We start from the raw sequence: 17,120 nt of genomic DNA, 5'->3' as shown, positions 1-17,120 counted from the left end.
TCACCAGTGCCTGAGGATCATGTTTTCCACACGCCCTTCCCTGCAAAGCTCCTGTCTCAGAGGTGAAGCTCTGTCCTCTTGATGATTCTGTAACATGCAATAAAAGGCCAGATGCCACAACTGTGGGGTTTTACAGAAGCACAGATGGCACTGCTTATACAGGAAAGCTGCTGAAAATTCTCAGATGATCACAGAAAGCAGTTCACACACCTCTGGGAAAAGAGGGGTGCTGAACCTGAACCTTGTTTTCACTGCCTGAAAGTGGAAAAAAACCCCACCCAACCCTTCCTCAACTTTCTACTCTGTTTAAACCATGCTGTAATCAGATGGTATAGCTGTCATGCTCATGGATCACAAATGAACCCAGATTACATACAGGTTTTAGATGCAGCAGTTCACAGGAAATAGACAATTCACAGAAATATTTTCTTTTTCTTCTTTTTCCTACAATTAAATTATGCATAATAAGGAGCTGACATGGATGGTCCTTCCTGGAGTGCTGAGGGAATCAGAGGAAGCCCCAAAGCATGAGAGAAACAAAGTGAACCCAGTGCAAATTTATTTTTAATTCTGCTGCTGTTTACAGCAGCCTACTCCTCTTTTAAATACCACTTCCTCCTCCTTCCTGAGGTGAGACACTGCTTAGAAATGAAACCCTTGAGCCCAGAGTTAAAAAACAGGACTTAGGGTCTAAACATTAACATAATGACATGCATGATTCTGGAAGAATATATCAGTTTACCCAAAACTGTGAAGCAGCAGTGTTCTCTGGAGAAGCAATAAGGCTAATGATAACTGATGGAATATCTTTTCATTCTATAAAATCAAACCCTGCTTGCTGCAGTGCATCAGAGTTTAGACAGCTAGTAGGCAAATAGATCTACAGCCCAGATGGGAATGATATGAAATGACAGTTCAAATACTGTGCTTGTGTCAAATTATTAGTGAATCTGACTACAAAGCTCTTTTTTTTCTGCAGCCAGAAGTAGGTTATTATGTGTGTTCAGATTTTGGTTTGTTGGTTGTCTTTTTTTTCTTTTTTTTTTTTTTTTTTTTTTTAACTAGTGCCTTGTTTTCTCTCTCCTCAGAGTTTAGAGTGAACAGCAGATGGCTTGCTGAAAAGTATCTATATAGCTTGACCAAGATTACGATGAGAATCTAAGAATTCATGTATTTCACCTTCCAGTTTTCTCTTCAGCGTGGAAATAAATGACAGAAGAGAAAAGCAGTGACATTTTGAAGTCCCTTTTGTAAAGAAACAATTTAGCAACATTATTATAGACAGTAACACACAAACAACATGTAATATAAGCTTTTTAATAATATTTGGCATAATTACCCAGATTACTGTCTCTCCAGTATTTCATGGTTATCACTGAACACCTTCAATTTACATTCTTAAATAAGTTACTGTGTAAATAAAGTATGCTCAGAGTTCTTGTGTGTGGACAGTACTTACATTTAATTACAGATGATTTGGATATGTTTATAAGTGCAAAATACAATAAAATTGTTTACAGGAAAGAAGCTCAGCTAGGACTAACTCTGGAATCTAAATGTTCACAGCAGCACCAACAGTAGCTCAGCTATTTGAACATGCTTTTCAAAGTGTACTTTGGAACGCAGTAGAAAAGAAACTCAAGGAAACGCCAAAAAGAGGGAAGCACAGATGATCAAAACTCCATAGCAGGTGGCATCAATAAAATATTAAATTGCAGTTCTTAAATGTAAGTACTACACCAAGTAGTAGAGTCTGGTTGATCTTAAATGGTGTTAAAGCCCTTGTTTTCTAAAGGAGACAGTAATAAGCATTTTGCCTATTCAATCCAATCAAGATTTAGGCATCGTGCTATAAAAGCAAACATATCTGACACTTCTTCTATAACTTTAGCAGTCGGCTTCCCTGCTCCGTGCCCAGCCTTGGTATCAACATGGATGAGAAGTGGGTTGGTTTGTTTACTGCTTCGGCCCACAACGTACTGCAGAGTGGCAATGAACTTCAGGGAATGCAGAGGGACCACACGGTCGTCGTGGTCTGCTGTGAGCAGCAGTGTGGAGGGATACTGGATGCCATCTTCTTCTGGTAGTTTGACATTGTGAAGCGGAGAGTACCTGAGAGAAGCAGACAAATGATGTTTATATGTTTTCTCCTGAAGGTGTAACAATAAGGTCCTCTCACACTGAAATTTTCTCAGAGGCATTTGATAGCACTCTGAATACCACAGCTCTCAGCTGTGTCATTCAGAATTGCACTGCTGGCAATTGATACGTAGCAGTGGCCACAGATTGCTGACTCTCAAATGTGAAGCAAGTACATTTCTTTAAATTTCAGGGAGGCATATGCCTCACAGAAATGTCAAAAGCACCAGGAATGGGTAACAAGGAAACCACAGCAAGAGTTGCAATCTCTCGCAGGATCCATCCTGTTAATAATAGGTAAATAAGAGACTTTTCCCCAGCATAAATACATGGCCCAGGTCTGCATGTGGATGGCTTCTTTGCAAATTTGCAAACAAATTTGTGAACAGTCTCTACTGGTAAGCCACAAGTGCTGTAAATTTACTCAATTACTGCACAGTTTGCTCCCTCCAATACTCAGGCCAGCTTTGAACATGTACATGGTCTGAGGGAACACCATGTTGGAAAACGAAAGTTTTCAGTAAGTTTTCCAGCTTTCAACAGATGATCTTGATTCCTCTTTTTTGAGCCATTGGTAATCTAACTTTCAAAATTTATTTTCTTTGCAGTAGAATTTACATCTTTTAGCTACTGTGACATAACATAAAAGGTGTATCTCCACGGTGCAACACAAAGTAATCTCTGGCATTAGAAATTAAACATAATAAGAAGTCACAAAGAATTGCACCTTATGATTTTATTCTTCATTTCAACGAAGCTACACCTAGGAAGAATGTTACATTCCTTATATCAAGAGTAGGATACTATTTTTTGCACCTGTTTCATGACACAGAAAGAACTTTTGCCTTATTTTTGAATGGATTTCTCATTTGAAGGAGTGCCCATTAAGGAAGTCCAAATAACTTTTGAGAACACATGACAATATTTGAGTGCTTAACCAAGTGGATTCTTGGCTTCCTCATTTAAGGAACAATTTGTCAATTTGCAGACTACAATCTATTTGAAGAGAAGTTAAATGATAGTCACTACATGCCACTCAATTTGCTTTATGTATTTTTGTTGGCATCTGTAAAGGTACCATCTAAGCAACATTACATATATATCTTCCTACATAATAAGCAATTGCCAGCTGTTGAAAAGAAGGCAAGGAAGCATTTCAGGTACTGCCATATAGAATGTAAAATTACACATTAAGATTTTGTGGGTAAGCATGTGTGCAAGCTCACATAAGAGTGGCTCCTTCCTACAGATGCATTTCTCCTCATCACAAAATTAATTTAAAACTTTGCTGCTTCTTCACTTCTTCAGAATATCTGAAATCACAGATGTGCAGGCTTGTTTCAGTGTCCAAAATAGCAAAGACTATTTGGATGTTTTTTATAACAGTTAACATTTCATCTACATTATCTATTTATAGAAGATGCATTATAGAATTTGGTTTTTTTGTGCACTGTATTTACAAAACGTGTTTGCTCCTGAAAGCTTAAATTAGATAACTGGAGGTTTTGATACGATCTAATTACAACTTGCCAAGGTGATCATCTAGTGTTTGGACTTGACATTGATTTTTTTTTTCCAATAAATGCGTAAGATCAAGTTAGATCTCCATGTACTTGTAGAACAGGTACTTTTCAATATCTAAACACTCTTAAACTTCAGATCAGCCAAATTGTTTTATGTGTCTGAAGCATTCTCCTGGAATGTCAATCTTCATTATAACAAGCATACAGACAGAAGACGAGGTACCACAAAGATATTTTAATAATATGGCACTTACACTAACACACTCATTATTAGCATATCCAACATGCATATAATTTCTGTTCTCACACAGCCATCTCTCTCATATATAAATATATATATACATATATTTTTTTTTAACAATCTTTCTAGAGCACTCAGCAGAGAGTTGAGATTAATTAATATCCTGTTATAGCCCACTGCGATTTAATGCCTACAAACAAATCCCATCCAAACAGTATGACATGATTCACCATGGTGACTGTCTCTCCCCCATCATAAAAGAATAAAATTTATGAAGTGGTATGATTGAGAATACTCTGCTGTGACAGCCTGAAGGAGTCATTACTCAGAAAGAAAACCTTATGAATTGTTAAGGCTGCTGGTAGAATAAGGGTGCTAAGTAGAATAAAGTAGAAAAAAGTATGACCACTTGACTCAACAGGGCTTTGAAGATAAGTCTTTCATGCAAAACTGACTTGTAAGGAAATGCTGTCCCTAAATACAGCTTGGGAATGGATGAAATAATTCTTAGAACAGATTTTGATCATGACAACCTTGAACTGTTAAAAACATTTTAACAACCACAGAAGTATATTACAGGCACTTACTTGCACAGCCATTCAAATTGCTCTTTACAGTCTGAGCAGCCATAGTCAGTGGTCCAAGCATGGCCAATGGTGTACTTGTGGAACTTGAGCATGTCCATCACTCCCACTTGGGCGATAGCACAACCAAACAGGTCGGGGCGTTGATTGGCACAGGCAGCTTTGACAGGAGAACAACTCTATTAGTATTGACATATTAAAGAATTAAGCTCAGCAGTGACAGGTCCACTGCTAGGCTCATGAAAGATCAACTTCCAAAAAGCTGTCTGTTATCAACTCAAAGTTCTATTTTTTCCCCCCCCCCAAAATGAAAATGCAATATCGTTAAGTTAAAACAATGTCAAAAGAAATAGATTACCATTAGTATCTGGAATCAAAAAACTTGAGTATAGAATATCTGATATAAAGCCAGTTGCACTGGGAGAAGACTCCCAGGGAATATGGAGCTAGATAAACTTTCAAATAGAAGAGAAAGCAAATATACAAATGGATAAAAATTATAACTCCCAAAGATAGTATGTTCAAAAGAACTTAAGAGCTACTTCCCTGTTTTCAGGCAGCAAATATGCTGTCCTTTGAAAGATGCCTTCCAAGCTACTAAACTGAGTTTAAAGGAAAATTCCACTTTTAAAGTTTGTGAGCTTCTGGACTACTGAATTGAAGTTTCCTAAACCATACACTGTGTAAACTTTTAATAATATCAGCAACAAAGAAAAGGGCATTAAGGAGCAATTCCATTAATTAATATATTCTATTTATTGATGAAACTTTTCTTCCATAATTACTATGTAAAACCATATGAAAAAAATGCAGACTACTACAAAATCAGAGGAATAATCACATCTTAATGATTACTTTTCTATTTTCTTTTTTATGATTTCCATCTTCCTACTTGTGGAATGGATAATTGCTTTAAGAATAATGCTTGCCTCGTATATTTTAAAAATAATCAGAGTAGACCTATCTAACTCAGTGCTCAATTATAAGAGTGGCAACTGGCAGATGCTCTGGGAAAAGCTGTCAAGCAAAACCTGGGAGACATTTCCGGTCCATTATCAGCTTTTAAACTAGTTTTTTAGGTTTTCCCTGAGCTGGCATTATCTCCAGCAATCATGTTAAACTGCCATCCAAACATGTATCCTCCATAATATTTCTTTATTAGTATTTATTAATTTAGTGTTTGTCATATCCTGTAGCAGGGAGTTCTTCAGTACTAATTTCTGCAGCTTGATTTAAATGTTTCCTGTTGATTTTAGAAATTTTCCTGCTTTAACATTATTTTTTATTTTTTTATTTTAAATTTTAAGAAACAAGAGCACTGAGATTTTCACATAACTACTACAAAGGATCCCAGAATACCTTCCTTAATTTTAAGCCCATCACTGTGCATCCACAGGTAGGTATACACTTTCCCAACTGTCCATTGTGAAAATGGAAATTCTTTGCCTCCTGCTAACCAAGATATTGTTATGACACAACCTTGCTTCCAGCTTATCAAGAACTTTCTTGCGTAGTCCTGTCAAAAACTTTTGAAAATACAAGAATACCCCCTCTCCTAGATCACCACACTCTCCCTGACTCCTTCAAACAGCTCTAACACATTTGTAAAATGTAACTTCATCTTGTAAATTTGTTCCTTGAATCTCAGCTGTTAGCTACTGGTTTCAACATTGGGAGAAGTCAGATTTACTTATCTGCAGCTTGTGGATCACCATGAACCACTTAAAAATTGGCATGACACTTGCCCCCTTCTGTTCCTCAGATATTCAGGCTTAATAGCCTGCAATTTCATATCAGAGTTCACTTAGGATCTTGTGTGTGCACCATCTGGTCCTGGCAACACATTACTTTTTATTTGATTGATTTATTCCCAAAACCTCTTCTGCTTAATGCTTCAGCTTGAGTCAGCTCCTCAGAGTATTCGCCATGAAGAGATTTGGTGCATGGAATTACCCATGCTCTTCAGAGGGGAACATCAATACAAATGGACATTTAGTTGTATTGTTTTGCCATTATCTTCCTTACTGCTCCTTTTATACCTCCCTAGCCTATAAGTCCCACAGATCCTCTGGCTACCTTCCTGCTTCTGATGTGCATACAAAGCTTCCATTGTTAATCTTTATATTGGAAGAAATATGCTCATCAGCCTCCTGTGGTCCCTCAATCCCTGTCAGAGTTTCGAGTCTACAGGATTTTCTTCATTTGAATGTGGTTTCTATTTTCTGAAGGATGTGAGTTTACTTCTGTTCCTCTGTGATATATAACCATGCTGACTAGAACCTTCCTGAGCCATTTTCATAACATATATCTAGTGCCTTAAGCAGCTGCTACATAAGAGCTCTTCACCTTTTTTAATGAAGCTTTTGATCAGATATCCCTCCCCTTCATGGTATTTCCTTTAATGAACACAAATTACATTCTGGTAGGAAAAAAGTCAAAGCAACTATAACAACATTTAATTTTAGTACACTCCATTGCTGAGTGTCTCTTGAAGCACTACGTGTTGCTTGGAATTTTATAGCAGAACTGCAGCTACTAGTTCTCTAAATAGTTACTTCAATATGAAATAATTTCTGGAGACACTCATCCATTCCCATTGCACCCCTTCAATTAGCCACTATGCTTAATTATGTGCATTAATGAACTGTGAGCTGGAACAATTTATTTTAATTTTACCCCTTTACATATACTTTGAGCTTTTAAAATTCGGGATGAAAGGAAGATTTCAAAACCTCAGGACTGTTTGACTAAGCCAACACTAGAGGTCAAGCACTGTGTTTGCATGAAGGAGGTTTTCAGCTCACAGCTGTGCTGCTCTCCCCAGCTTTGGGATCACCCTGCAGGACAAGGAAGTCTTGTTCTGCAGTTGAATGAGGTAAGATCTCAGGGCTCTGCCCTCCTCAGAGACACCTCCTGTTAGTCAGGCTAAAAAGAAGCAGTATTTTGGAAGAGTGACAATACTCTTCCTTGTCAGTTTTTTCTTCAGTAAGCGAGAACTAAGCAAATCTGGCAAGTGGGTCCTTGCACCTAAAGCATGAGTTATGCTCTCTAGCATATGAGCAGCTACTGCAAAATTTAGTTCAGCTTTGGTGAAAAAGCATTTACAAGGATTTCCCAAATTCACCTAATTCTACCCAGCCAAGCAAAATTCTCTATCTGCCTCAAAATAGAGAGCATGGAAATCCAGATGGATCGTGATCCAGCTGCAAGTGGAAGGTTTCTAATGAGATTTTTCAAAGCAGGGAGGTCGATTCCTAACACCTGCCTCCTACTGGAATGATGTGCACTCTGCAGATGTCACTTGCTTCCCCTCCCCTAAACAAGGAGTTCAGCTGGCTTGTTCAGCCAGAAACACAAGGGTTTTGTGATAACTAAAATTGGGTAAAATGAATCACATCCTAGGTGAAACTGAAGTTCATGTAAACATAAATACTACTTTCAGAAGCTAAGTAACATGTTAAACATTTAACTGTATTTCCAAATGCACAGTTATGATCACGTAAAATTGATTTGTGCAATGCTTGCACTTCCAAAGGTGAGTAAACCCTATAATTTTTTACCATATTTATCCTTTTCTATTGGTGCTCATATTTACAATGCACAAATACCTCCTGCCACGTGACCGAAAAATAAGAAAAAAGCAAAAATATAATGTACAAAAATAATACATGTACTTGTTATTTATCTTTAGAAAACGTCTTTTTTTAAAAATAAGAATGGAGGAATAGAAAAGATGACTTAGACCAAAGATCTGTATAACTCCTCCAAATCCCTTTTCTTATGATGGATGCTAGTTCACTGAAAAATACAATAAAATCAATAGAGTCAATATTCATTCAGCAGCAGATAAACAGGGAAAACTATAAAGAGCAGAGCAAACAAAGAGTGGGCCCCAAAATCTGCTCTTTTTATATAAATCAGTGGCTTATGAAGTTGAAATACTTTTTCATCTTCTTTCCACATGAACTCAAATCAGTCATACTGTCACATGCCTTTCATGCTCTTTAAAAAATAGACTCTAGTATTATTAGTGTTTTCTTCTCCTTTCAAAATTGAACAAAGCCACCTTGCTTTTTCTCCTACTACTTTCAGATAGAGATTTAATCAGAAATAAATTTTGTAGTTTTTAAAATACTGCTTAGACTATGAGACATTTTTGTGACAAGCTTTTCTGTTTAAGAGGAATCTATTAATTTCCTGGAATTTAAGAACAAAGCACAGAATTATACATGAACAAGACGCCTTTGTAACAAAGTGCTTCATTTACACAGCCCCTCAAAAGCTTCTTTTTCAAGTAGCTGTACTTTATTCTGTGTCTGTCACCAGAGACATTTGTAATTTTATTTGTAGTTATGTTTTAACTACACAACGAAAGTAGACTCAAATTGTTATGTGCCCCTAGAAAGTGGGTTTAAACACAGTCATCACGGTTTCATTTGTCCACTAGGAACAAGTATTTCTGACTACTGAAAGAGTGAAGGAGAAATTCTGATAAAGGATGGCGGGACAGGAACACACAGTTTCCTGATGCTACCTAACAGATTTCTGGTTCTTCAGTAACTATTTTATAATGGTCAGCCTTTAAAAAGAAAAAAAACAAAACCAAAAACCAAACAAGTGTTTTTTTGAGTATTCTTACTTACTGTGTGATTCTACCACAAGGTTAGCTCTACCACACATGATGGTAATTGTAAATACAGCTTTTAACAGCCACTCTTTGCTAGAGACTGTAGACCCCCCCCTGTCCCATGCAAAGAGCAAATGAAGCACAATTGTATGTACTTGACACCTGATATATATTAATGCACTGACATTCTGGCAAATTTGAAAAGAAGATCTCATAATGTTTTGTATGGTTACTTTGATAAACACAGAATCAACCCCCCCAGACATGATCAGTTCTTACCAACTAAGAGGCCTCCATTTGAGCCTCCATTAATAGTCAGCTTCTTTGGGGACGTGTAGCCTTCCTCAATGAGGTATTTGGCAGCACACTGAAAGTCATCAAAGCAATTCTGTTTGTTGGCCAAGATACCACCTAGCACATAAACCAAACAAATCAGTTGATGCTGCAAAATCCATTTGATACCACCTCTTCAGAAAAACACGTGTGCAAAAATACCTGAGAACAATTTCAGTTTCATGAACATTTTAATAATTGATGCAGCTAAGAACAACAATGAAAATGAAAGTTTCTTTCAAAACAGAGGAGCTATAAGATGGTTCTGTCAAAAATGCTTTCCAATGCTTTCAGAAACTCTGAATAATACATACCTACACTGTGCAGTGAGTGCCAGGTAATGTTTCTAACAAGTCAAATTAAAGCTAAAAGCTTTGCATTAAAAAAAAATATATAAAATGACCACATACAAACCACTTGAGGTTCGACCTAATGGGACTATATCAGCTTTAAACTCAAGTGACAGTTTTTTTAAAGCAATAAAGCTCCAGTTTATAAAATAAGCTATTTAAATAAGCACTTCTAATTTCCTCATCACAAAATCTGTGGCTGGTAATTTACAATTTTTCCTATTAGTTGTTTTCAAATCAGATGATATATAGCCATGATCAAAAAGGGCCCTTAGCATAGCATCTTGGTTTGAAATTTTGTTAATTAATTACCAATACAGAAATGCTTAATGTGCTGTCATCTGGTTGAAAAAAATTCCAAACATAATCAGATGTTTGAGGAGTAAATCATGACTGAAAACATAGTTCCAAATGACATTATTGGTAAGACTTCCAGTTCTCGTAACAAAAATTTGCAGGGCAGGATAAGGAAGGAATTTGCCCTCCAATCCTTAAACGATTTGAGAAGAATATCAACCTAGAGAACACAGAGATGACCAAATCTCAGTCTTCCCACTTTCTCCAGCAATTAAATGCTAGTAAAAAATAAGAACTAGGAACAAAATCCTCACATTCCTGTAGCAAAGTCTATGGTCCAGCCTGTGGTAAGAGAGGTTCACTGGATGCAGAACTCCAGTTCCTCCTACTTTGTTTAAAAGCTTATTCTAAGCTAATTGCCTGAGGTTCCCTCTATGGTTCAACAACCTCCAGGACAATTAATTCCACCTCAAAATAAGAAAGATGAGAAATAATCTTGAGGTGTGTTCTCAACTCCATTGTCCATCCAGTGACCCTAGGCACCCAGTTTACAGTGGATGCTTCATTTCTATCTTGTAAAAGTTTGGTATGATGACTCTAACACGTAGTCACAAAGATCTTGTAGATTTGGGACCAGCAAATTATTATTTTTTTTAACAAATTGAGATCACATTATTCCTATATTATGTGAATAATATCACACTTATGAATATATTATCATATATTAATGTATTATTAAGATCACAATATTAATATTTCATATCTAACATTAACAAGATTAAAGAGACATATTGGGACAATGAAAAAGTCTTAAAAAAGTGACAATAAAGAAGAAACAAGTAGTAGTCTTTGCTCAAAGTTCTGGTCTGGTGTAAGGTCAGAATCTTATCTATACAATTAAACCTTAGTAAACAGATTTCTGTAATTGTTTCTGGAATCAAGAAATAACAGATATGTATCTTACTGTGAAACTGCAGTAGAAGACTTGGGTCAAAATTGAACAGGAAATAGATGGACCAAAGAAGGATTATCATATTAAGATAAATTTTACTAAAACCTATTACAAACCAATCAGCAAATTAAAATTAATGAAGGATACTTCATTTTTAGCAATAATATCTTGCATCTGCAAGCACATATAGCTTCTATTTATGAAACTATTGCATATTTAACTCAATTGTGAGGAAATGACACAGACAAAAAGCTACCACAGATGAAACAGCAAAACCAAAGATCTAATGGTATGGGAATAATGTTTTGTTTGATAAAAAGTTATTATGGATTACTCCCATGGAAATTTGCTGCACCATAAATACCACTGCTTTGGTGCATTTGCCTTGCTGACATCTCCAGCAACTTATCCATCAGACTCTTCAGATATTAATATATTTATTAATTATATAATTAATTAATTATAGGTATGTTACAGAAGTAAGTCAGACTTTTTCCATCTTTTTTCTCTGATAAAGGAAACAGTAAGACAAGTGGACACAGACAATCAAAGGATTAAGACACATAGTGGATGGGGAAAATAATGGAAAGAAATACAATAAAAGTATTAAGAAAAGGGAAAAAGAGATTAACAGTGTTTTGTAGTGAGTGACTTAAGTTTCCCTGCAGCATAAAAGTCAGCTTAAAAAAGACCAAAAAGGTCAAATGCCTGCCTACAATAGGTTGGACCCGCTAAGAAAGAATGGAGGGGGGATGATATGTCAACTGCATTTGTGGACTGCAATCACATTCACTAAATATAAAAAAGTTTATTCATAAATTGAGCAAAACTAATCTGGAATAATTACATTTTGAACTCCAAACTTCACAACTTCTGGAAGGTTCTGCAAATGGTTTATTTTTGTGCGTGACACCCAACAGTCTAAAGACACAGTTGTCTTGGGGATCTAGAATTGTGGGCTAATTTTATTTTGAGAATCAGTTCAAGAAGAACAGCTGTACTTTCTAAGGCTAGGAAGCCTGGTCTTGCTTAAAAGAACACAATACTTTACTTGAAAAATTATTTTGTTTGTGCAAAACTATTTTAAGGTAGGCTGCAAAAAATAAAACAGTAACAAAACCCACCAGATAACACTTGACAACACACAGATCTAACATACGAGTGATGGAAAAACTTTTCTGCAGAACTAGAAGGCAAAAGGAAAGGTGAGTATGAAAGAGGGAGTGAAGAGAAAATGTTGCCATTTTCATTGCTAAGCCTGCAGTTTTGTTCCTCTACTTGGATTCATTTACCTTTGTGCCAGGTCTCTCCATATTCACCACCACCCCTGATGTTTGCCACCGCTAGAACCCCTCCGAGGTGTCGCACAAAAATAAGTCTTGACACACTGAAAAAGCAGAGAGATAGAGGATTATTTTTAAATTTCCAATTTTTATATCCCTACCACTTTACAAAAAGCACTTTGAGGAAAAAAATCTCTTCCAATATCAAGGATGAAACCATGAATGAAGTCCTCCTTGATGTAAACCTGAGTAGCCAAGCTTTTTCCAGTGGTTATCCATGGAGATGAAACCAACCCTCTGCAGCTTCTGCAGAAGAAGGAACCAGTGCTGGTCCATTCTTCCTCCTCTAGTTCTACACTTCAGAAAAGAGTGGTCAGTGGTTCTGCTTAATGGGAGACAAGGACATGTCACCCTTTTAAAAACCATCCTCAAAGCTGTCAGTGTGGGTACTAGAGCTATAGAGTACCACTGTAGCCTCATAGCTTTCTGAACTTTTCCTTTGCTTTTTCAGAGCAGAAAGAAAGGCTTAGCCCAAATGAAGGAAGCAAAGAATTAAAATCAGGACTTGATCATTGTTTATGGTATATTTTCATGTTTTCCTCTAATGTATTTTGTTTGGACCTTTATAAAACTATGTTTGTAAAGAAAAGCTCTGCTTCTACCATTGTTTCATGACAAGGTCTGTAGTTAAGTTCTGGCCAATCCCTTTTTTATTTATTTTTCATTTACATTCCTAAGCATAAGACAAATTGTAAAAAATAAACTTAGAAATTCGCTTTGCCCAGTATTTCTAGAATCTGGCTGAAAGCTAAAGTAGCATATTTTTTTTTTTCAAATGTCAGATTGCAGAAGTATCAAAGCTGTTGCTATCTTTTTTAAAGGGACTAAAGTACTTTAAATTATAGTTATCAATTAAGGAGATAAATTGATCAGTTGAGGCATTAGGTTAACATAGCAGAAGCTATGTTTGCAGACGGCAAACCACACATACACTAAGGAGATCAGTACAATATTAAAAATTAATCCCAACAGGTATTTTTTTTCCTCTAGTAGGTTTAAATTTCTTATTTACTTTAATTCTTTGCTGATGCAAGAAACCACTGTCTGCAGAAATTCATCCTACTCAACCACAAGAGCAAAGGATTGGTTTTTACCTACTACTTTTTACCTTCACGTCCTGCTACTGCTTACCAGAAATGTCCTGAAAAACAATTGTCCTACAGCGTGTCTCATATGGATGCAGGTAAGTTTTTCATACCTCCCAAAGCAATTATCTATGTTCTAGCAGTTGTTCTTGAGAGTATATATCAAGCATTAAGGAAACAAAAAAGCAAAGCAGATAGATAACTGATAAAAGATTTCTGTATTTTCATGATCCATCAAAGGAAAAACTTTCCATCTAGACTGGTTATCTGTGGCCATCAGATGGCTCAGGAGGCATAAATTATCTCTGCTTCTGTAAAATCAATTCTGAAGTCCATCACCATGAGTTATATTTTCCTTAGATTGCTGTGACGTGTTGATCAGATGCAAGATTGATATTCTATAAGTGTACTGTGCAAAGGTCAGAGAGCATTATTCTGTCAAATTACAGGATGTCTAATTTTGACAGGCTGCTACACAACTAACGTGGAGTAGTCCGACAGTAGAGATTGTGGCAGCTTAATTTTTTGAACATTAATGCCACAAAACCTCACAAAACCTGCACTTCTTTACCCTATATCTGTCCCAAACAAAATCAACATAACCTTACTTGATCTCCTAATAATCAAAGGTAGCAAGCATAGAAATTGCAGGTAAGGTAGGAATTTGCTATCCAAATATATTTCCTGAATCCATCCACTTCCATCTGCTGAAAGAAACTGTGCCCATCTGAGAGATCAACATATTTAACCAGCAAAGAATCTGTGAGCAGTGCAAAGGCAAAGCATTGAGTACATCCAATCCTGCCTGTGGACTCAGTAAGCAGAGATAGTTCCTTGATAATTACTAGAGATGTCTGAGTTAAGATCCCATAGGATATGCAGTACTCTTATTACAGGAAGCTAGTCCCCACTTCCAAAAGCAAACAGTTTTTTCTGTTGCACAAACTCTCTATGGGATGAAGTCTAGAGCTTGGTAACCATCTTTATATTACCAAAATTATAAATAAGGTCTGGTATTTCTGTGCTCACTCTCAGCAATACTATTGCAATTTAGCTGCTTCAGAAAACATTACCTCATATACCCCAACACATACATGTAGTAATGTCACTGTCAACGACTATTAATTAATACCCATTCTGGTATGGTCAGTAGCAAAGTAGTAAAAGATCCTAACTTGACCAGTACTTTGAGATGGATGTGCCTAGAGTTTATAGTAAGCTTTCTGAAAGTGAAAAAGGAACCAGGTTTTTAAAGTATATCATTGGGAATCATTAACTTTTTTAAAGAAATGAAAATTCCAAGTGATCAGACAGCACAAAATTTAAGTTTCATATCCACGTCTGCTACTGCCTCCTGTGTTCTTTAAGGTGGGTTCTTGCTTCCAGATTTGATTTCAAGTCAGCTTGGTGTCTGAGTCACTCCAATAGACCAGCTACCCTGGATGCCTATGAAATGTCTCATTCTGCAGAGGAAAGTCTAGCTCCCTACTCTTTCCAACAGCATAGCCTTTTGCTCATTAACCCTATTTTTACTTCTCTCCTGGGGGCAGGGTAAAGAAAAAGAATACAGGGAAGGGTAACAGGGTCAGGAAGGAACCAGCAGAGGGAGCAGAATATAGTTCCTTTCCTGCAGAGCTCCTTCCAGACCCTAACACTCTTAAGGAACATAACACAAAAAATAAAAAACAGGCATTGTGGTTTTGTTTTTTTTTTTTACAGTTCAGAGCACTGTGAGAAGCTGTGCTTCAAGAAGCAAGAATGCTTTCCTAAAATTACTGACCAGCTGACAGAAATGCAAGCTAGCAACCTGGTGATGGGGGAAAAGATCCTGAGTCAGTGGACTTGGTTGTTTCCTTGGCTTTCCTGGAGAAGCAGGGAGGGGGAACTAAGAGGAATCTTTCACTGTTCACTGGTGGCTGCTGTGTTACTGGACCTTTCTCTGGGCTTCCAGTCTCTCTTAGCATCACCTCTTCAGTTAAAGGCTCTGCCAAACCACTGATGTTGGCTGCAGAGTGTGAGTTCCAGGCTGCGGAGTTTATGACAGTGCTCTAGCAGGCACTGAACTCAAAATGCAGCCAAATGCAGCTCTACAGTACAGAGAGGCATATAAAAGATGCATGTCTGATTTAAAAATAAACCACTACTGTAACTGACTCAATGACTTTAGCCTATCATTCTTGCAGTTATTTGTGGATCTTCTAACCCATTGGTATGTTTCTATTGCTTTAAGTGAAAAGTATTTTTTTTTTGTTTGTGTTGGGAAAAAGGTGAAAAGCACTATCAGATTCTGAATTAAGCAGAAATTAGCTTGCCAAGCCAGAGAGCTGGCTCATGGTTAATGGGTGTGAAATACCAGTAAGAAAACATTGTACTGGCTTGAAGAAATACAGGACAGAAATAAACCACTGGAAAGGAGAAGATGGAATGCTTAGTGAAAAGCTGTAAGAGCCTTAATTTCAAATAACAAATCAGGAGTATTTATCTCAGAACTTCTTTATTTTTTTAAAGGTAAGGTGGTTACTACCTAGTTGCATTTCCATTGCCATGTCTTGGCTCAAGATCAGGGGAATGATACGGCAAAACTCACAACCTTGACTATCCTGTGGCAGCTTTCTACTAGTCATGCCTGTGGTCATCTAAAAAAAAAACATGACTGAATTGTGCTGTTGTGATGTGGATGCAGCAACACTTGGATCTGTGAACTACCCATGGAATGCTGCAGTACACAGTAAGAGGTATCTTGTTGAGCATCACTTCAATCTGCCAGGTAAAGAGGGAACCACATGTCCTGCCTTTTTTGGCATAAATTCTCTAATAGAATTTTCCTTTTATGATCTTGCCCATCTACTTTTGGAAAACCTTTCCTCAATTACTACTCAATTCTCATGGTAACCCTAAAGATGCATTTGAAGGCTATGGCATTTCTTAATTTTCAGTTAGTAAGGCTGACTAGAGATGCACTGATGTTATGAGGAGAGAATGAGGAAGGAGGTTTGCCAATCATGTTTCTTTTACGTTGTCATGGATAATGTTTTTTGATTGTTGATAGTTGGCTGTGCATTTAAGGGACTGTTACAGATTATATTCTTATTTTATGAACTGTATAATAAAGCTTTCATGGGGTTCAGAAAGACAGAGGTCACTGCTTCCATCTTCTTCTTTTCTGACTGCCAGCTGCACACTCCTGCTGCCTGCTCCTGTTTGCTGGACTCCTACAAGAGTCAATTTTTAACTTGCCAAAATGACAGATAACCGCCCACTCCTTTTTGTTGGGATAGTTTTTTTGCCATTCTTGTGAGGTAAATCAGCTTAGCAAAGGTTCTTTCAAGCACCAGTGCCCAGGGATGTGAGATGGAAGGAGTCACTATGAGATACCTTCTTTTGCCAGCAGCCAGTTCATGTCAGCTCTACTGTACGTGACATTTTATCTTAAATCAATAGATAAGCAATGTTTACTTAAAAAAAACCCCAGACATTGTAAGTCTTAGCACAGTTTTCAGCATCTACAACAAACTGAAAAAAATAGTGCTGGAGACTAATCTAGAAAGGAACTTAAAAACTATGCTGGTTATGTAACTTTGTTTCTCAAAAACACAGGAAATTAAAAATGTAGCTTTACAAGGCAGCTAAAACACATTAAAATAAT

At 36.9% G+C, this 17,120-nt stretch overlaps 1 protein-coding gene across 1 annotated transcript in view; it reads right to left on the bottom strand.

Annotated features, from left to right (window-relative positions):
* Positions 1-1,294: 1,294 nt before the first annotated feature.
* PREP (prolyl endopeptidase) overlaps positions 1,295-17,120 on the bottom strand; it is an 86,642-nt gene continuing 70,816 nt past the window's right edge. Inside the window, exons 12-15 of the mRNA XM_030448003.1 lie at positions 12,339-12,433; positions 9,394-9,525; positions 4,491-4,647; positions 1,295-2,112 (exon numbers count right to left, since the gene is read on the bottom strand). Of these exons, the coding sequence (XP_030303863.1) occupies positions 1,818-2,112; positions 4,491-4,647; positions 9,394-9,525; positions 12,339-12,433 (679 nt within the window). The 3' untranslated portion in view covers positions 1,295-1,817. The remainder of the gene's footprint in view (positions 2,113-4,490; positions 4,648-9,393; positions 9,526-12,338; positions 12,434-17,120) is intronic.

The sequence above is a fragment of the Calypte anna genome, chromosome 3 (genome assembly GCF_003957555.1).
Source record: "Calypte anna isolate BGI_N300 chromosome 3, bCalAnn1_v1.p, whole genome shotgun sequence".
NCBI lineage: Eukaryota > Metazoa > Chordata > Aves > Apodiformes > Trochilidae > Calypte > Calypte anna.
This window is presented reverse-complemented; position numbering and strand designations above follow the sequence as displayed.